At 43.6% G+C, this 21,668-nt stretch overlaps 1 protein-coding gene across 2 annotated transcripts; it reads right to left on the bottom strand.

Annotated features, from left to right (window-relative positions):
• Nucleotides 1-28: 28 nt before the first annotated feature.
• On the bottom strand, nucleotides 29-18,328 carry LOC137801351 (serine/threonine-protein kinase D3-like). Of its 2 annotated transcripts, none has more exons than XM_068598744.1 (18): nucleotides 17,945-18,328; nucleotides 14,677-14,815; nucleotides 14,453-14,584; nucleotides 13,551-13,708; nucleotides 11,671-11,860; nucleotides 11,494-11,571; nucleotides 11,182-11,356; nucleotides 10,021-10,144; nucleotides 9,852-9,929; nucleotides 7,965-8,253; nucleotides 5,687-5,739; nucleotides 4,596-4,668; nucleotides 4,358-4,464; nucleotides 3,270-3,431; nucleotides 3,022-3,120; nucleotides 2,133-2,406; nucleotides 1,854-1,939; nucleotides 29-1,347 (listed from the first exon to the last, which is right to left on the bottom strand). In XM_068598744.1, exons 1-18 carry the CDS (start codon nucleotides 18,254-18,256, stop codon nucleotides 1,174-1,176), a joined length of 2,703 nt encoding a protein of 900 aa, XP_068454845.1. In that variant the 5' UTR covers nucleotides 18,257-18,328; the 3' UTR covers nucleotides 29-1,173. The 2 variants fall into 2 exon arrangements, with proteins under 2 accessions (XP_068454845.1, XP_068454846.1); XM_068598745.1 differs by having other exon boundaries at nucleotides 2,139-2,406.
• Nucleotides 18,329-21,668: the final 3,340 nt, after the last annotated feature.

The following is a 21,668-nucleotide window of genomic DNA, read 5'->3' as shown; positions in this document are numbered from 1 at the left end:
AAGTAAACATTTAATATTTACCCTTCGATTTAAAAATCGTCCACATGACACAAACATTTCTTGCAAAAATATAAAACTTGTGAAATAAATCCTCAGGCTCCCTGACGCTCTGCGGGAAGACGAAGACGGACAACAGCGGCTCAACTCGTCTTTATCAAAACAGTTTCAGAGAGAATCACTGAAAATAACTTTTGTTTCTCTGCAAAATCATAATGTTTGTAGAATAAACTTGATCCTGTCAACTGAGCTTCATAAATACTGATTCCATCATAATAATAATAGACAGATACTAAAATGCTTAAAGTTAGCAAGTTAAAGGTTGTATTGTCGACATGCTAACAAGCTAAGATGCTAAATGTTGCGTCAGACTAATACACTGGATGGCAAACTATTAATCACATGCTATCATTTTAATGCTAGTTAGGTTAGCTGGCAAATTGTCCGTAAAAAGTCTGCGGTTAGCTCCAAAAGCTAATCTAAGAGGCTACTTCCTGTGTTGGAACGTTCTGTTGCGTAACTTGAGCTTAAAAAGTCCAACAAACAAACCATTTTTGTGAACAACACAACGTTTTCCTCCGAAGGCAGAATCCAGTTTCATGTCTCCAATAATTTAGTTTTCTGTTGCGTTTCACAGATCAGGAAGAACTTCACTTTTTACAGATGAACGAAGAAAAGTTATTATCAGTGAATTCTCCTTTTAAGAGTTTCCCAATAGTGCAAAAGACCTCCCAACAAAGAGCATCAAGAAGAATGAGCATTATATTCAGAACATAATCAAGACAAGATGTTTTCTTAAGTTAGCATCGCATAAAAAGTTTCTGCACGTCTTCATGAGATCTAAAACGTAACAAAGACGTCGTAAAAACATGCTATCTGAGCTGAAACAGTATGTAAACCCTGGCTTGTTTGTTTTAAGCTAGTAGCCCTTCTTCTTTCTCTTGATCATTTAATTCTGGGAAAACACTTTTTCCTTTGTTATGGCTTGTAGAACGACAAAAATATATATAATAACTGCAGTGAAATACTATAATAATGTTCCTTTTAATAAAAATTCTCTGGCCCTGAATTATCGTCACAGTGTCGTCACGCGGACCCTGAAGCCCCGCCTCCCGACGGCGTCCAGCAGGAAACGCCCTCCGCGTTAAAAGTGTCTCGTGGCACCCCGGGGTGCCACTAGGGGTCCTCACTCATGTCGTCCATGTTGGGCGACATGATGAAGTGTTGGGGGCAGTGCAGGCCTCTCTCGTCGGCGTGCTCCTCCCAGCGGGCGTCGTCGCTCTCGTGGGTGATGTAGCGCTCGCCGCGCCGCGTCTCGAACTCCCTGAGGTCCAACCAGGTCTGGTAGTCCTGAGGGGACGAGAACCAACAAGCCTTATTAAACCTTTATTAGGACTTCTAGACTTCTATACAACCAGAGGAGTCACCCCCTGGTGGTCAGGAGAGAGAATGCAGCTTTAACACATGAAGCATAGACTTCTATACAACCAGAGGAGTCGCCCCCTGGTGGTCAGGAGAGAGAATGCAGCTTTAACACATGAAGCATAGACTTCTATACAACCAGAGGAGTCTCCCCCTGGTGGTCAGGAGAGAGAATGCAGCTTCAACACATGAAGCATAGACTTCTATACAACCAGAGGAGTCGCCCCCTGGTGGTCAGGAGAGAGAATGCAGCTTTAACACATGAAGCATAGACTTCTATACAACCAGAGGAGTCGCCCCCTGGTGGTCAGGAGAGAGAATGCAGCTTTAACACATGAAGTGTAGACTTCTATACAACCGGAGGAGTCGCCCCCTGGTGGTCAGGAGAGAGAATGCAGCTTTAACACATGAAGCATAGGCTAAAGTTGGCTTACCTGCAGCCAGGGGTGACTCAGCGTCTTGTCCACGCTGTAGCGCTTCCTCATCTTCACCTGCAGCAGGTTGTTGATGAGGTCCGTCGCTGATGAAGAGCAAACACAGAAAAACTGCTTTGATTCCAAGTCTCAGCTTCATTTTCACACGGAAACATATTTAAATGCTCAAGTAAAGTATGAATAAACAAATTAAAACCTTTTACGCACTTTTTACGCAGGTGATTTAGTTGCATTTTAAAACTGTCACTTTCCAGGACTTTTAACCAAATGTCCGCTCACCCTCACCGTGCTCGGAGATCTCCCTCCAGGGGTTGGACGGGTACATGAAGGCGGCGTTCTGGATCTGGTCGTTGATGTCCTCGTCCTCGTTGAAGGGGAAGGTGCCGCTCAGGCTGACGTACACGATGACGCCGACCGACCACATGTCCAGGGAGCGGTTGTAGCCTTTGCTGCGCAGCACCTCGGGCGCCAGGTAGGCCGGCGTGCCGACCACGGAGCGGCGGAACGACTTCTCCCCGATGATGCGGGCGAAGCCGAAGTCGCAGAGCTTCACCTGCGAGACGAGAGACTTTAAACCCAATGACCATGACTTTAAACCACATGTCCATGACTTTAAACCCAATGTCCATGACTTTAAACCCAATGTCCATGACTTTAAACCAAATGTCCATGACTTTAAACCCAATGTCCATGACTTTAAACCACATGTCCATGACTTTAAACCCAATGTCCATGACTTTAAACCACATGTCCATGACTTTAAACCCAATGTCCATGACTTTAAACCCAATGTCCATGACTTTAAACCAAATGTCCATGACTTTAAACCAAATGTCCATGACTTTAAACCACATATTCATGACTTTAAACCACATATTCATGACTTTAAACCACATATTCATGACTTTAAACCACATATTCATGACTTTAAACCACATGTCCATGACTTTAAACCACATGTCCATGACTTTAAACCACATGTCCATGACTTTAAACCACATGTCCATGACTTTAAACCACATATTCATGACTTTAAACCACATGTCCATGACTTTAAACCACATGTCCATGACTTTAAACCACATGTCCATGACTTTAAACCCAATGTCCATGACTTTAAACCACATATTCATGACTTTAAACCCAATGTCCATGACTTTAAACCGACCTGAGGGAAGGGTTCTGCCGAGGCCAGCAGAACGTTCTCCGGCTTCAGGTCGCAGTGGACGACGTTCTTGAAGTGGAGATGTCTGAGGGCCACGAGGATCTGTGGACACGAGCTCATTGAACCCTCAGCCGTCACAGGACAGCTGCTTTAAACCATCTATACACACCCAGACCCCTTTTCCCTCTGCAAAATATATCTGCAAAATAAATTAAGGGTGAAATCCCTGGACTTCCTGGTCTGTGGCTGACCTGCGTGACCAGGAACTTGGTGAGGCGCTCGGGCAGCCGGCTCTTCTCGCTGGACAGGATCATCTCCAGCATGTCGCCGTGCAGCTTCTCCATCACCACGAACACCTGCTCGGGCGTCTCGAACATGCAGTCCAGGTTGACGATGCCGGGGTGGTGCAGGTTCTGTGGGTTGAAGACCGGACCGGTGAGCTCTGGGGTTCCCGGTGCCCTTCAAGGAGCTAATGAACCCCAAATGAGTTCTGATACTTGTGTTCATTCATATTGATTTCATCAGGCTTTTATTTTGAATAAAATGTATATTTCCAAAAATGAAACTCGTATACCATATTGTGATCATAACTATAAACATATAGCATGATCTGAGCATGATTTCATCAAGAGTTCCCAAAAAAGGTCTTCTCGAGCCCCTCAAGAGTTCCTTCAACTCCGTGCTTCAAGACCTAAACAACCTTCAGAGTTGAAGGTTCCTCTGTGTAAAGATAATGACCTAAACAGTCAGAAGATGTAATAAAAATCTCAATAAAACAAATCTTTGGGGCGTCACGAAGGAGTTTCAGCCAAATAAGGTTGGTCTGTTGCATGCTGGGTATTAAACTGTGCATAATATTCTGCTTAAGCCGGCTGAGGAAGCCGGCGCAGTCGAAAAACATCGAAGGAAGTAGGAAATTGTGATTTTTCAGGTACTAATACACTAGGCACACGGACCTGTCATACTTTACCAGACTCCTACGAGCTCGTCGGGTTTCAGAGACGTTTCTTTTATTGAAATACGACTTTGTGAAGTGTATTTATGAACGATCTAGTGAAACGTTACGGCCGATGTGCGCAGGTGACGAGGTTTATGTAATTACTTAAAGTTAATGGTGAGTTCAGATAGAACTCTTCCCACAATGCTTTGCTGTATTCCAGCAATTTAAATGAAGTGCATCAACGCCGTGGTGCCGGAGATCCTTTAGCTAACGTCGCTTGACTTATTCGTCTCTTTTCTTTGTCCAATGATGCCGCCGCGGGGCTCAGAGGGTTTTGGTGAAAGTGAAAGTGAAAGTGGACGAACACAGAAGGGAACGAGCGGTTCTGCGTTGTGGTACCTGCAGGATGGCCACCTCGTTCCTCAGCTGGCTCTCCTGCTTGGTGGGGAACCGCATCTTGTCGATGATTTTGATGGCCACGTCTCTGCCGGTCTTCCTGTGTTTACCTGCAGAGGACGACGCGTTCACGTCTATTCGTCTGTACAACAACAGCGGAACCAACGGGAGACAAATACACAACGACGTCGCACAAATGCGCCAAGCTTCCTTCTCGGCGGGTTCTCGGGACGCCCCTCACCTCCGTAGACGATCCCAAACTGTCCGGAGCCGAGGACTTCGTCTGCGAAGATCTGGTACACCGAACTGATATCCTGAAGAACGGAGAGATCACACGGGGTCAACTGCAGCGCCGGGAAGAGGAAGAGTCAGTGAATATACAGCCGAATATAAAAGGTTGTAGTTTGAGTACGGAGGCCCGGAAGGGCCAAACGTTTAATACATGTCATGTAGGGTTCTTACACATGTTGACCAATGACTTTAAACCACATTTCCATTTCTTTTAAACACATTTCTATGACTTTTAACCAAATGTCGAGGACCTTAAACCAAATTTCCAGGACCTTAAACCAAATTTCAAGGACCTTAAACCACATTTCAAGGAACTTAAAGCAAATGTCGAGGACCTTAAAACATATTTCCAGGACCTTAAAACACATTTCCAGGACCCTTAAACCAAATTTCAAGGACCTTAAACCAAATTTCAAGGACCTTAAAACATATTTCAAGGACCTTAAAACATATTTCAAGGACCTTAAAACATATTTCCAGGACCTTAAAACATATTTCCAGGACCCTTAAACTAAATTTCCAGGACCCTTAAACTAAATTTCCAAGACCCTTAAACCAAATTTCCAGGACCTTAAAACATATTTCCAGGGCCTTAAAACATATTTCCAGGACCCTTAAACTAAATTTCCAGGGCCTTAAAACATATTTCCAGGACCTTAAACCAAATGTCCATGATCAAACATTGTGTGAAATGTGTGTGTAAACAGTAAAAAGTGATAAAATGTAGTATTTAAACTAACAATGAGGATTCAAAGCATACAGTAAACCTTAAATGACTCAAATGAATGAGAGACAATAGTTTATTAAAAGAATAAACATTTGTATAGATGCCTGTATGTATGCTGCTGATATTTTGAGCCTCTTTCTTTTAAAAGCAGATTCATTATTTATAACTAAATGAATGAACACATGAATATAACACATTTACACCACTTTTAAACAACTGGGGATTTTTATTTTTCAAGGACTTTTCCAGGCCCGGGAATATAGTTTTACTATTTTATTTCGTGAGACTCTTCGGATCGTTTGAACGCAACTCACCACGTTCTCTTGGATCTGGGAGTTGGACACCGATATGCTGACGGAGACTTCCTCTGAGGAGACACAGGACAAACAACGCAGTGTGAGAATGTCCACGCGACCCTTGAACCTCACACACGCAGACGGGAGGGCTTTTATTTTCATAACCTTCGCTTCATTAAAGTCTCATTTCCTACGTTTTTTCTCGTGCCGCCGCCTGATGAAAGAACTCGGAGGACGCTTCCAGCTGCGAACGCGACCTCAATAAATAAATAAATAAATAAATAAGCGAATGTATTTCCTGCCTCTGTGTTTAAGTGACGGAGCGCCGGCCGGTGATTCAGCCGAGGGCGCGTTCTGTTCAGAGGAAAAGCCGCTGACTTTCCACTGATAAGCCGGCATTGATTTCAGATCGCTGATCGGGGGTCCGATCAGGTCACGCCGCAGAGTTTACGTAACTTAATCGACGGACAACGTTGACTGCGGGAAGACCAGATGTCTGAATGCATCGGCTTTAATGGGGAAAAAAGGCTTTTATTTTGAAATAATTTCGCATTTTATAAATGTAGAAGAAAAAAAAACGTTATGGATTTGCAGTTGGTGCTGTGTGTTGTTAACGCAACACTTCCTGTTCAGTGTTTCACATTAAAAGCCTTTAAGTGGTTTGAGGAGCAGAGTCCATTCCCAAACCGTGGAAGGCTTTTACTTTGAAGAATGCGCAGGAAGTGGTGAAGAGCTCAAAGGAACCAATTTTTAACATTATGGGAAGTACGCCGTCATTCCAAGAGTGTGAGGAAGAAGATGGAGGTTAATATCAGTCTCACGCCAGTGTGGGGTTGGAATGAGGTTAGCTTAGCTTAGCATAAAGAATGGAAATGGGTGGGAAAAGCTAGCCTGGATTATTTTGAAGATCAACACTGACACTTCAAAAAAATTCCCAACGCTGCATTTTATCTGATATTTTGCACAGAAACTGAGATGAAAATGCTTCCAGACTTTATGCTAAGCTAAGCTAACCGTGGCCCGACTCCAGACTGGCTCGTAAAGATTTCCAAAAAATGCTAAATTGTTTCCTTTACACTGTGTGTGTGTGTGTGTGTGTGTGTGTGTGTGTGTGTGTGTGTGTGTGTGTGTGTGTGTGTGTGTGTGTGTGTGTGTGTCTGTTCGATCACGGGTTTATATAACTTTATTGACACTATTATATCCTGTATTACAGCTTCAGTGTGTTTTATATCTGCTTCTTATATGTCATGACATTTCTGTCCTCTTATTTTTTTCTGTAATATTAGTTTATTAATATTAATAATAATAAAGTCCACACACTGTTTCTCATTGAGATGAGCTCTAAAATACCTGCACAGAAAGCCCGGTTACGTCAGGCGTCCATTACCTTATTGATGTCCGTCATTGCAAAACAAAACATCTATTTCAGGACAGAAACTGAAGCTCGACGTTCATTAATTACTCAACAGGTGAGAAACGCCGCTGACGGCTTCCGCTCCAGTTTTTTTAATTGTTTTTTTTTTTTAACAATGTCGGTCTTCTGTCACAGGTCTCGGCCCATTCGGGTATTTAACTGCAGGAGATCTCATGTTGGGATTAAACTTAAAACTCAGATTTTCGGACAAAAAGACACTTTAACCTGAAATGAATCAGAGCGGAAAATCCTCCTAAATCCCTTCAATCACGTTAAAATGTATGTGTGTGTGTGTGTGTGTGTGTGTGTGTGTGTGTGTGTGTGTGTGTGTGTGTGTGTTGCATAACAGTCGTCTCCTGAAACTATATTTGGAAGCTCTTCGCAGACAAATCCATTAAAATGTAAAAGACGGATCTCATTCTGATCTGACATGAACTGCGTAAACGGATAAAGAAGGTTGTGTGTTCGATTCCCCTCTGAAGCTCAATAACTTTATAATGACTCAATACGTTTCCTTTATGGCCTCGACAACCAGTGGAGCGCCTCAGGGATCAATTTCGGGCCCATGTCATTTTTCCGACGCTTCGCCGAGGTCACGCGGTACGGAAGCAAAACGTTCACTAACAGAACGGTAACACAAGAGATGCTAACAGAACGGTAACACAAGAGATGCTAACAGAACGGTAACACAAGAGATGCTAACAGAACGGTAACACAAGAGATGCTAACAGAACGGTAACACAAGAGATGCTAACAGAACGGTAACACAAGAGATGCTAACAGAACGGTAACACAAGAGATGCTAACAGAACGGTAACACAAGAGATGCTAACAGAAAGGTAACACAAGAGCCTGAGCCGGCGCCCCCTGGCGGTGACTCACTGTGGTCTTTGCCGCGGCCGGGCCCGGTGCCGGCGCTGGCCTTTGGCGTGACGGGCATCATGGCCTGCCGCACCGCCTTCTCCCAGCTCTTGCCGACGTCCCGGCCCACGCCGCTGGGCGCCAGGACGGGGTTGTTGTGGAGCGGAGCGCCGCCGCCGGCGTCCTCCCCGACGTAGTACACCATGTTGGCCGTGATCACCTCGAAGCAGTGCGGGTTGCGGCCCGCCGGCGCCGGGGGGCCCGAGTCCGGCGCCGCCTCCACCTGCAGGATCTCGGACAGCGGGATCTCCTGGAGGTGAAACAATGAAGAACAGAGGATTTGAATGTTCTCCTGCTCAACCCTCAGCTGGAGAACCCTGCTCTCTGGAGAACCCTGCTCTCTGGAGAACGTCTCCTCTCTGGAGAACGTCTCCTCTCGCCACGTTCTGGTACTTCGGACTTGTTGCGTTTCCACCAAAGTTCCCTCCATCCTCTCACCTTCCTCTTCTCTCTCGGCTCAACTAAGAGACTCTTTGAATTTCAGCGTTTTTGAAAACTTCCCTTTCCTTCCTTTTCTGGCAAGAAGAAGAAGAATCAGACAGCGGCAACCTTCCACCGCTCTGAAGAGCTCGAGCGCCGCCAGATCAAACACAAGAGGAGCCATCGTCTCCCTCGAGAGCCATCAGAACGTTTTGTGTTTTGCCAACTTCCTCCTCCCCCGAACCACAGAAACCCCGACGGCAGCCATTCACCTCGCCGCCGTTTAACAGAAGCTCAGACACTGTTTGACCAACGGATCTATGAATTATACCCACATTTACATGACTTTAAAGCACATTTACATGACTTTAAACCACATTTATATGACTTTAAACCACATTTACGTGACTTTAAACCACATTTACGTGACTTTAAACCACATTTATATGACTGTTAACCACTTTTTCAGGACTTTAAACCAAATTTTCGAGACTTCAAACCAAATGTCCATGACTTTAAACCAAATTTCAATTTATTTGAACAACATTTTCGTGACTTTTACCCAAATGTTCATGAGCAAACATTGTGTGAAATGTGTTTGAACAGTACAAAGTGATAAAATGTAGTATTTAAACTAACAATGAGGATTCAAAGCATACAGTAAACCTTAAATGACTCAAATGAATGAGAGACAATAGTTTGATTAAAAGAATAAACATTTATATAGATGCCTGTATGCTGCTGATATTTTGAGCCTCTTTCTTTTAAAAGCATTTAAAATTTTTTTTTTTTTTAACTTTCATGACTTTTCCTGGTTTTGACCGTAAGAACCCTGCAGAACGCAGGACCAGAGAGGTGTAACCCTCCTCTTCCTCCTCCTCCTCCTCCACCATCACCACCGCTCCCTCTCTTCAAAAGGAAGCGGCGCTTTGCGGTGAAGGTCAAAAGGTCGGCGGTGGACATGAGATGAAAGGAGGAGGAGAGAGAGAGGGATGTGACGGAGGAGGAAAAGAGCTGCAGCTGCTCTGGAGTCACACACAGACGTTTCATCCTTCTCGGAAAACCCCAAACAAGCTGGAACGTTTTGGGGGCGGAGTTTAGGGGCCGTCCCTCCAGAACAGCTACTGGATGGACTTTTATTGCCATTCAGGATCAATGTTTTCCTCTCAAGTCTTAAGATCATTTCTCCTCCGTGAGCTTCAGTTGAAACTAGAAGATGTGATTCAAGCGGTTCTTTCATTTCCTTCATGTGAGTGGAACCGACGACCCGACGGATCATCTCCAGTGACGGGCCCGGTTACAACGCGACGTGTGTTAATGTGTCATGAATGTTTAAATGTACAGTATGAACCCGACCCCCCCCCCCCCCCCCCTCGCCCCCCCACCGCTGCTTTGTTCGGTCGAGCCGGATGGAACCGGATCTCCTACCTTGTAAAACTTGGCTCCACTTTCATTCTGAAACAGAGTCAGACTCTTGCTGTCCAGCCGCCAGTAGTGCCGCTTCCTCTGGAGACACAGAGCACAGGACGAGACCTCAGGGATGTATTCATACATATGTATATATAGATTGTGTAGTTGGGTGACGTTGTGCGATCACCATGTCGTCGCTGCTGGTGTAGTGCACCATCCAGCCCTCCTTCACCATCGTGCAGCTTTTCCTCTTGGTGTGTTTGAAGGACTGGACCACTCGCATCAGAGGGATGTTGCTGCTGGTGCACGGGCTACACACACACACACACACACACACACACACACACACACACACACACACACACACACACACACACACACACACACACACACACACACACACACACACACACACCGTAGGAACCCCAAATTAGTTCCAATACTTGTGTTTATTGTATGTATTTGTTTCCGCAAAGTCTCGGGAAAAAAATGTATATCTGCAAAAAAAATCACTTTTATTTTGATCATAACTATAAACATCCAGCATGATATGAGCCAAATTCCCTAAAAGAGCCTCCTGCAGCGTCAGTAAGACACCTTTTTGGAAAGATTGGGACGTAAAGAATCAAAATGTGCAACAAGTATCCCAATAAAACAAAGTCTTGTCTGTTAGGAAGGAGTTTCAGTCAAGAAAGATTGCCAAAAGATTGTCTGAATGGGGCATGCTGGGTATTAAAATGGCCGCCAGAGGATTTTCACACAGTTTCCAAAAGTTTAACAGGTTTCATTGAGCTAAACTTTGTATTTGTCACATGAAGAACGTGTCAAACAACAGGACTATGAAGGTAGATTTGTGTCTTTTTTACCAAAGCAAATTTCTAGTTTGTAAGTCAAATTTCTCCAAATCTTTGCTCAAAAAAAAAAAAAAAAAAAAAAAACGCCCCAAAAAAAATGCTCTCAAAACGAAAATTTGTTGTCAAAAAAGACATTTTCAAAAAAAAAAAAAAAGCGATTTTTTTTTTTATTGAGAGCAAAATAAAAAAATGCTCTCAAAAAAAAAAATTGCTCTAAAAAGAGATAACGTTTTTTTGAGAGCAAATTTTAGTTTTGAGAGGATTTTTTTTAGAGTGTATTTTTTTTTTGAGCAAATTGTAGTTTTTTTTTTAGATTTTATTTTTTTTGGAGAGCTTTTTTTGGAGCAATTATTTTAATTGAGAACAAATATTTGGAGATAATTTACTTACAAACCACAAATTTGCTCGGGTAAAAAAAGATAAATATAAATCTGAAGTCATATCAGAGGATGAGGTCACAGATCGGAGTTCCTGATGGTTTCCCATCATCCCACCTGATGGCTCGCAGCGCCTCCTCGTCCCTCTCGGCCTCGGGGAAGAACAGCTTGTCGTCCTGCTCGTCCGTGCTGTGGCCGCCGTCGCTGCCGCCGTCGCAGCCGCCATCGCAGCCGCCGTCGCAGCCGTCCACCTCCATGGTGGACTCGGGGTCCAGACCGGGACCGGCCGGCTCTGAAGGGGGAGAACCGAGCGTGAAGAGCCCGAGGAACGCGACTTGGCACCGAGACGCCGCCGCGCCGCGGTCCCTCTATCGGCCACTAGGGGCTCTCACGACCGCCAGAGACAATAAACAGAGGACCTGAACTCACCGCCGTTGAAGTCGACCTCCCCGAGGCAGTCGCGAGGAACTCTGGCCGCACATCTCTTATGGCAGTTAAATCTACAATCTACACAGAAACACACATTCATCATGGATGCATATAAGACAGATGTGTGTGTGTGTGTGTGTGTGTGTGTGTGTGTGTGTGTGTGTGTGTGTTCCTGGCCTTTGCACTGCATGCCCTGGCGGAAGAGGCCCTTCAGCAGCCGCTTGCAGAACTGGCAGATGGTGGGTCGGGTGTAGCTGTGCACGGAGAAGGTGTGGGGCACCTTCACCCGGCCCAGCACCATCTTCTCCATCCAGATGGGGCGGCCGCTCAGCAGGGAGTTACGCTTCCCGGCGCCCAGCAGGGGGCGCTGCGTCCAAGCCGGGAGCGAAGGGAAAAACATCCAATCAGGGTTCACTGACACATTCTGACCAATGGATTTACATGACTTTAAACTACATTAACATGACTTTAAACTACATTTACATGACTTTAAACTACATTAACATGACTTTAAACTACATTTACATGACTTTAAACTACATTTACATGACTATAAATTACATTAACATGACTATAAATTACATTAACATGACTTTTAACTACATTAACATGACTTTAAACTACATTTACATGACTATAAACGACATTTATATGACTATAAATTACATTTCCATGACTTTAAACTACATGTATATGTCTTTAAACTTCATTTTCATAACTTTTAACTACATTTACATGACTTTTAACTACATTTACATGACTTTAAACTACATTTACATGACTATAAACTACATTTACATGACTATAAACTACATTTACATGACTTTTAACTACATTTACATGATTATAAACTACATTTACATGACTATAAACTACATTTACATGACTATAAACTACATTTACACGAGCAACCACTAAGTGAAATCTGTGTGTAAACAGGAAAGTGTATAAGTGTTAAAGTTTCAAGACTTTTCCAGGTTTTCCATGACCATAAGATCCCTGGTTAATGTTACGCCCTACTACCAGGTTTTATTAAATTAATATTAGTATATTTGAACTAACAATATAAGAAAAAATAATTCTGCTGGGTTCAAAGAATTCATTTTTAGATTTTTTTTAATATCACTTAGAATTAAATGTAAAATGTAATTTAATATTTTTTTCACGAGCATACGTGTCTGAGAATGAGGGACACATGGATTCATAATGATTATTTATATTATACTTGTATTGAGCGCAGTGGCAGAACTTTGATGGTTTAGTTCATTTGAGCCTAAAGTTCACGTAGAAAGACATTTGGTACCTGATGTCACGACCTTAATGTAAGACTTCTTAATCCCTTTAAGGCCGTTTTACTCTAAAGAAGCTCACTCTTCAGGAGCTGCGTTCTTTCCCCTGAGACTCAACGTTCTCTTCCATCCACCAGGACAATGAGCTCCTTGTGAAGCGTGCGGCTCACAGGCCGCCGGCCCGGTCGGAGCAGGAAGCCTGTAGCACGTAGCACGTAGCATGTAGCATGTAGCCTGAAGCATGTGACACAATGGACCTGGATCAGTGCGCAGCGCTTAAATCCAACTCCTGCACACGCTGCATCTAAATGGTCTGAACCTGTGACACCGGGTCACCTGAGCCTTTAAAATGCCTCAACGTGAGCTAAGAGCAGTGTGTGTGTGTGTGTGTGTGTGTGTGTGTGTGTGTGTGTGTGTATAATGCAGCAGATAAAACTGAACTGTGACTCGCTTTGTTTGCTGGTTTCAACGGAATGGAAAATCCAGTGGGTTGCCTCCAGCCATGAGGGTGTGTGTGTGTGTGTGTGTGTGTGTGTGTGTGTATGTGTGTGTGTGTGTACTGGAAATGGCTCACTGGTTGCACAACGTAGATCTGTTCACTCACGTCATCCGTTATTTGTCAATCTCTAAACCAACTTTCACTTCACTTACGACTCTGTTTCTGCAGCCAGGGCGTCTGAACACACACACACACACACACACACACACACACACACGCACACACACACACACACACACACACACACACAGGCTCTGAACACCACCCACCTCCTCCTGCGGCGTGGGGGTGAACTCGGCGGGCGGCGGCCGGGCGACAGACATGGCGGCGCCCGGCAGCGAGAGGTTGGACAGCCGCCTCTTCTTCACGCCGCTGCAGTTGTTGGGGATCTTGAAGGCGCAGCGCTTGTGGTAGTTCAGGCCGCATCCTGACACACAGGCAGACGTTAAGACGTTAGTTCTGTTGGATCCTCCTGTTGTTTGTGTTCTAATCCAACTTTGTTGTTCTCCAGCAGCCGGACAACAAGCTGTAAAATAACCTGCAGTAGTAATTTATCCTGTGTGTGTGTGTTTATATATATATATATATATTTATATAATGTATTTATATAAATATATATTACATATATATATTTTATATTTATATAAAATATATATATATATATATATTTTAATATGATATAATAATAATAATAATAATAATAATAATATATACATATATATATATATATATATATATATATATATATATATATATATATATATATATATATATATGACAGCACAATGTTGAATTTCTTTGATAATTAACTTTACAAAAATAAAAAACACTCGTAGCAATATATACTGTATTTGTATACATATATATGTATATATATATATATATGTGTATATGTATACATATATATATATATATGTATATATATTTAATATAAATATATATTTACTATGAATATATATATATATATATATATTTAATATAAAATAAATAAATATAAATAAATATATAAAAAATATAATATAGGTGTAAAATAATCAAAAAGAACTGATAAGAGTACCTATAATTATTATATATTATAATATCTATAAACTGCTCACATCCCTCCACTCCACGGCTTCATGGGTGCGTTCATGCACCCTGAGGTGACCTTGACCTTTGACCTCGTTCCTACCGTCACACTTCAGGCCCTGCCTCACGAGGCCCCACAGCATCTCGCCGCAGTCGTCGCAGAAGGCCGGCGCCTTGTAGGAGTGCACGTAGAGCGCATGAGGCCGGATCTGGAAGTCCTCGGCCGTGGCGAGAGCTGAAGGAAACAAGAATCAAAGCTCAGCTCCCTCTGACGTCACCGACACGCCGATGGGCACCGTGGTGCGTTCAGGGTCCGCTCGGGCTCACCGGACAGCACCACCTCCACCAGGTCTCCCTCGTGGATCTCCTGCGCGGACGTGAGGCGCTGCAGGACGTTCTCCGACTGCAGGTCGTGACGGAACAGCAGCATCTTCTCGTACATCCCGAAGAAGCCACATTCTGGGAACTGAGGAAGAGGAGGAGGAGGAAGAGGAGGTCATGTTGACTCAATCATGTTCCTATGTTTAACACAAATAAAGTTTCATGTATCATCTTAATCATAACAAATGTATTTCATGTCCTGATAAGAAGTAACGCTACGGTCACCGCTGGTTCCTGAAGGTGACCTTTGACCTCTGACCTCTGACCACATGCAGAGGAAAACCCTGTGAAGCTGCAGGAAGTGAACCTCTATTGCTCCAGACACAGATCCTCTATTCAAAGAATATTTGACAGAAAAATACCCATAAGAAAGAAACCAAAACAGAGAGAGAGAGAGACACACACACACACACACACACACACACACACACACACACACACACACACACACACACACACACACACACACACACACACAGGTGCAGCAGCTTCCTGCTCTGTGTTAGCAGGATGTTAGCAGCATGCAGGTAGCATGCAACACGGAGGGCAGGAAACCCAGAAGCTGCACGGATGCCGACACACACACACACACACACACACGCGCACACACGCACACACGCACACACACATACACACATAATCAGTTTCTGCTTCTTTCAGTTGTAAAACATCCGTTTTGTTGTCTGAGTAGAAGACAGGAGACGACACGACAACAACAGTTGTGTTGTTGTCGTGTCTCTGCAGCAGCTGTGAAACCAGGAAGCTGGAACATGAAAAGTCCTCTGGACGAGGGACCGAGGTCCCAACCAGAAGTGAAAACTGCTTCGGCTGCCATGACGACGCTCTTGTGCGGCGTCCAATCACGTGAGAGCCTGAGGTCAGCTGGTGCTGCTCTGAGGTGAGCAGAGCAACACACAAGAGGACCGCTAATGGACCAGAGTGTGTGTTTAATACACACTGATCCGCTCTGTGGTTAATCCTGCATTAACCACACACACACACACACACACACACACACACACACACACACACACACACACACACACACACACACACACACACACACACACACACACACACACACACACACACCTCTCTTAACTGAAGCCACATTTCTGACGACCCTGCAGTCTTCAGGGTGTCGGGGTCACAGAGGTCAAAACCTCGAGGGCCTGCCGTGACCTTTGACCCTGCTGCAGGAGCTGGAACAAGGGTCACCTGGGAGGGAGAGGGGGCGTCGGGGGGGGGGCTTTAGACTCTAACTTTATTTATAATGGAGCCGGGGGGAGACAGAGACCATCACCTCTTAATCTGTGCAGCACTCAGAGAGACTAAGTGTTCATGGAAACCCATAATCCTGCTTCTGAAAGAGAGCACAGCACTCTCAACACACACACACACACACGCACACACATACACACACGCACACACACGCACACACATGCACACGCACACACACACACACACGGTTTCATTTCTAGTTCTTCATGAACATATCTTTTTCGGTGGTAAACAGATTTGTGAAGAAAACTCTGGTTCTACTTCCTGCTGAAAGAAAAAGAACATTGTTCTGCTCTCGTTTCAGTCATTAGAAATGATAAATAATAAATGGTGTACTGTGCCTTTAAAAGGCCGGCAGCAGACACACCTGGTGACCTTTAAAGATGATGTCACCCCACCAGATCGATCCCGGTTTGACGGATGAAGTGAACTCACTTAATTATTCAGTGAGAAAACCCCAGAATGAATGAATGAATCTACTTTAATGTAGAGTCCAGGTGTTGCTGTCGCTGCCTCTGGTGGGCGTCAGAGGAACTGCACTCACAGGACTCAGCGTAACAGGATAAAACGAGCTTCCAGGACGAGGTTTACTTTCAGACAGCAGCTGTGTGTTGCGTTCAGGATCAGCTGGAAACTTTGGTGCTTTTTCTGAGAATCCTTTATATAATTATTTATTTGTTGTCTTAATGGAAAAGTTAAGCCGTGGCTTTAAAAGTGCAGAGAGAGACTGTTAATGGTGATAAATGAGTGGATGAAACCTCCTCACGCCACTTTGACACAAAGCTCGTCTCTTTGAAGAAGCTTTAAACACTGGTCTCTCATCAACACGTCTCCTTACACAACTTCAAGGACCATTTGTACATTTCTGACCATATTTGACATTATTTCATTAGATATTTATTGTATATGTTACATTATATATATATATATATATATATATATATATATATATATATATATATATAATTTGTATTATCTATACACACATGTTTATTTTATTATTATTATTACTAATAATAATAACATAATAATACAATGTTTTGAGTTTCCAAAACTAATTAATTAATTAATTAACTAATTAATCAAAAAGGTAAGAATAAATAAAAGAAGTTCTATGAAATAATAAACTTCAAAAGTGTGTGTATGTGTGTGTGTGTGTGTGTATGCATGCATGCCTGTGTGTGTGTCGACCTATAGGGGGAGGGGTGCTTCCCTACTTCCTTACCCCCCTTTTCCTAACACACAAACACACACACACACACAGCTGTGAAACAGGAAGTGGGCGAGCGTTGACGGAGCGACACCAACAGTCACAATAACATCCCCGTTGAAGAGCTTTTCCTCAGACAAGAGGCGACAAAAATATCTAAAGAACCACCAACTCACTGGATGACCGGCCCGACAACCAACCAACCAACCAGTCAACCAACCAACCAACCAGTCAACCAACCAACCAACCAACCAGTCAACCAACCAACCAACCAACCAACCAACCAACCAGTCAACCAACCAACCAACCAACCAGACAACCAACCAACCAACCAACCAGTCAACCAACCAACCAACCAGTCAACCAACCAACCAACCAGTCAACCAACCAACCAACCAGTCAACCAACCAACCAACCAGTCAACCAACCAACCAGTCAACCAACCAACCAACCAACCAACCAGTCAACCAACCAACCAACCAGTCAACCAACCAACCAGTCAACCAGTCAACCAACCAACCAACCAACCAACCAGTCAATCAACCAAACAATCTACACAAGGACTCACACAACTCAGACAAAAGCAACGCAATGAAAATAAGGAAACCACATGCATGCAGGAGTTTTGCTCTTTGATCTCTGGGCCTCGACTCAAAAGTAGCTGCGTCTCGCGGCGACGAGAACCTCAGCAAATTCCAGACCTTCAAAATAAAATAAACGCACCTTCAGGTCCACGACGGAGCAGACGAGCTCCCTGACGGCGGCCAGCGAGTGTTCTCCGGGGTCCAGGGTGACCGTCTCCCTGGTGAGTCCGATCTGGACCAGGAAGGCGACTCCGTGGACGGACCCCCGCGAGTCGGACCCCCGCGAGTCGGTGGGGCTGGGCGCCGTCCGGCTGCCGTTGGAGAGCCGGCCGCAGAGGGCGGCCGGCGGGCTCGGGGACGGGGACGGCGTGGGCGGGGCGGCGTGCTGGGGGAGGAGCGGGAAAGAGTGCGCCGAGGCCAGAGGGGGCGACGGGCTGCCGTCGCCCGACATCGGCTCTTCCTATCTGTGACGTCGTCCAGCCGGGAAAAACGACATCCACACACACACAAAGAGAAGAAGAAGAAGAAGCCAACGCACTCCGGTTCGTCAGCCGGTGGTTTTCTGGCCCCGTTCACATCTCTCACATCCGAAAAGGTGGAAACACTGGAGGGAAGTCCTGAGGAGTTCTCCTTTGAAAAGAGTTCCTGGCAGTTAGAGCCTCAGGGCTCCTGCTCGGGGCCCCTGAGGATCCAGAGCGGAGGCGCAGCTTCTCCTCACCGGCAGCATCTGGCAACCGAACGGCACAACGTCAAACAGTTATCCTTCCTTATGTGCAATGAGATGTATAAACAGGTTGAAACAGAAATGTTGTGATTATTAATTTTTTTGTGCTCGTTTTGGTTTGAATAAGATGATCAGAAGTTATTTGTTTAAATGCCACAACACGGAATTAATTCCTCCTGCACAAAATGTGGAAAAGAATAAATAATAAATACCACAAAAGGGCAGTAATGTCATGAAAAACACGTGGAAGTACCTGAAATACTGTCGGAATATTCTAAAGATTAATATCTAAATATCACACATATGATCCTCAAACATCAGATATCAGTCGAGCTCCAACGAGGCAAACACATGATCTCTGAGGGTAAAATCAACATCTTTCACCACTTCATCACTCAGAATCATCTGGAAGTCAAACTTTACGAGCAAGTTGTTGTTTTCACAAACAGTAACTTTGCTTTGGTGGTTTTGGTGCGGAACAATTAACATAGTAAAATAAAAATATCATAACATTTGCAATACAAACTATAATCAATCCATAAAAATGTGTGTTTTAATGTGAGAAGAGCTGTTCAGGTATACAAAATATGAGCAGAGATAATAATCCAAAACGTGGCTTCACACTAAAACTCTGCAAGACAACAAACTAAAAGATCAATTAAATTAACAATAAAAAAAGATGAATAAACATTTATTTTGGGTTCATCTGGATGATTCTGTCGTTTAAATGGACGGAAAGGAGCTCCACAATACATACAATATAATATTAAACAGATATGTTGTATTATTGTTATTATATATAATAATTCTAAATATGTTTGTTTTGTTTTTATGTATATGTTATCATAATAAGTATGTATTATGATTATTATTATATATAATAATAATTTATACATATATATTATAATAATTATATATTACAATAATTGTATATAATAGTTATAATTATTTCCCAGCACCTGGTGCTGAGCAGCAACAGGACTTGAGGAGTTACCGTAAAGGAGTTCGTTCCTCGGGCTTCTGAACGGCTCCAGTCCGCTGCACGGTGACGTAAAGCAGGACGTTTAAAACTTACTTTTCTCTTCTTTTCGTTTTTTCTTCTCGTTTCACCACAAAACTTGCGACACTCAAAACCCCTCAAAAGAACAGCAGGAAAAGAAAAAGCGAGCGGCCGCAGCTTCGTGCGGGTCTGATGATCAGCGGGACGCGACGCACCGAAAACAAACTGCCCTCACACCGGGGAGGGGGCGGAGCTACAGCGGCGGGGAGAGAGGGCTCACTCTGACGCGTTTATAGGAACCGGACGAGCGAGCGAGAGTGGGGAGAAAAATACAACAAAACGGCAACCAATGTAAAACTATGAAAGATTGTTTGGCAACATAATACATGAATACAATATTTAAATGTTAACTCGAGATCAAGCGTTGGATTTACGCTCACATGTTCCCTTTTAGCGACCTACCAGTTTGAGCCACAAGTAAACTGTATATTACATCATTGTTGTGTGTATGATCAATGTGAAAAATATTATTTAAGAACATAAGGATATCTACATTATATCTATTTAAACAAGTTGAAATTAATCTGTCAGATACTGATAAATCTTTCCCTCAAACTGCCGACTTATTTATTCCACCGAGTGATTCATCTGGTACCCAATAGGCGATCTTTGCCTGGGCCCTGAATTTGATCAAACAGCTCTGTGGCGCCATCTGCTGGCGACAATCCTCTATTACCCAAAGTGCAGCGAAAAAAGCCAGCTTCAATTGCTCTGCTTCATCGAGACACAGAGGTGGAATCTGATTGGATGAAAGTTCTCAGCAGAAGAGCAACAGAGGAAGACAGGAGCTGTGCAATGAGAAAATAAGCTAATCAGGAAAAATAATTATAATATATGTTGCGTTAAGTAATTCATTTATTTAGTCTGATCTAGCAATCTGATTTACTTCAAAGTGATTGCAATTGTCTTTATTCATAAAAGCACAGATGGAGTCACGAAATGATGTCATTTGCATAAAAAGCTTGAGAACCACTGCTTTAAGTGTTTGTGTCGGTGTTGTCGTCGTTCCATTGCACCACAGGTGAAGAAATCAAGTCGCTTTTGCTGCAAACATTTACCTGAAGCAACAATTTCCACACCCTCGGCTTCCTCAGCCTTCTTCTTCTTTCTGACCGCGGGACTGAACATGACGTCCTGTTGGTTTGCTTGTATGTCGACGTGAGTCTCAACACAGTTTGTGTGTTGCTGCACCAGATCGGATCATTGAAGACAGAAACGTTTGACTTTGAGAACCCCAAAAGGGTGAAATTGTCTCTGCTGTTATCCAGATACTTGATGTCAGAGGAAGTTAACACCTGCTCATGAAAAAAAACATGAAAAAAAAGAACGCATGAGGGAACAGAGGGAGGAGAAAGTGACAAAATAGAGGAAGTAGTTTCAACATTCGTCTTAAAGACAGAAACAAGTTGAGAGAGGAGAGACGGAGAGGAACGATGGCTGAACCCAGATGGATTAAAACCTCTTTGTTTGTGATTCTGGTGCTTCAGTTTACAGGTAAGGAGACATATAATGTGTTTATGACGACAGAGACATTAAAGAAGCTTCTTTATTCATATCAGTGATGTTACTTCATGACCTCACCTTCATTTAAAGGAGACAGACAAGTAGTCTGTTTGTTTCCCATCCAGGTGAATAGTGAGTTTAATGAACTCTTAGAAACCAACCATGAGGAACATTCTCACACTGTTGTTGTGTCTAAAATGATCTTCACTCTGACGTCAATACTCATGTTTTTATTTCTCTTTATTCTTTTTCTTCCTCTCTCTTCTTCTCAGCAGCAGCAACAGGACAACGTGATCTCTCCTTCACTGTCAGAGATGGAGATGAAGCCACTTTGCCTTGTGACAGTCTGATAGATGATCAACAGAACTGTAACGCTACTTGGTGGCACTTTGATGATTCAAAGAGAACCGGAACAGTCATTGTGGTTCGAGCGGGGCAGATTAGTGATGAAGTAACCAAAGATAAATCAGACAGACTGAGTGTTTCAGAGAATTGTTCTCTGGTTATAAAGAACGTCAGAGATGAAGATGCTGGTTTTTATAACTGTGGACAGGACAGACGAGGACAAGATCTATT

The sequence above is a fragment of the Clinocottus analis genome, unplaced genomic scaffold, assembly GCF_023055335.1.
Source record: "Clinocottus analis isolate CAN_PGR_092001 unplaced genomic scaffold, fCliAna1.0.p SCAF_40, whole genome shotgun sequence".
NCBI lineage: Eukaryota > Metazoa > Chordata > Actinopteri > Perciformes > Cottidae > Clinocottus > Clinocottus analis.
Note: the sequence above shows the minus strand (reverse complement) of the source record. Positions and strands in the feature narration are given on the sequence as shown.

What these genes read in the sequence shown, in the direction of transcription:
- LOC137801351 (XM_068598744.1), bottom strand. Translation starts at nt 18,256, where the DNA reads ATGTCGGGCGACGGCAGCCCGTCGCCCCCTCTGGCCTCGGCGCACTCT. An exon ending in ACACCAGCAGCGACGACATG is followed by an intron (nt 9,930 to 10,020) that starts GTGATCGCACAA and finishes CTGTGTCTCCAG; the next exon opens with AGGAAGCGGCACTACTGGCG. An exon ending in GTTTGGGATCGTCTACGGAG is followed by an intron (nt 4,465 to 4,595) that starts GTGAGGGGCGTC and finishes CGTCCTCTGCAG; the next exon opens with GTAAACACAGGAAGACCGGC.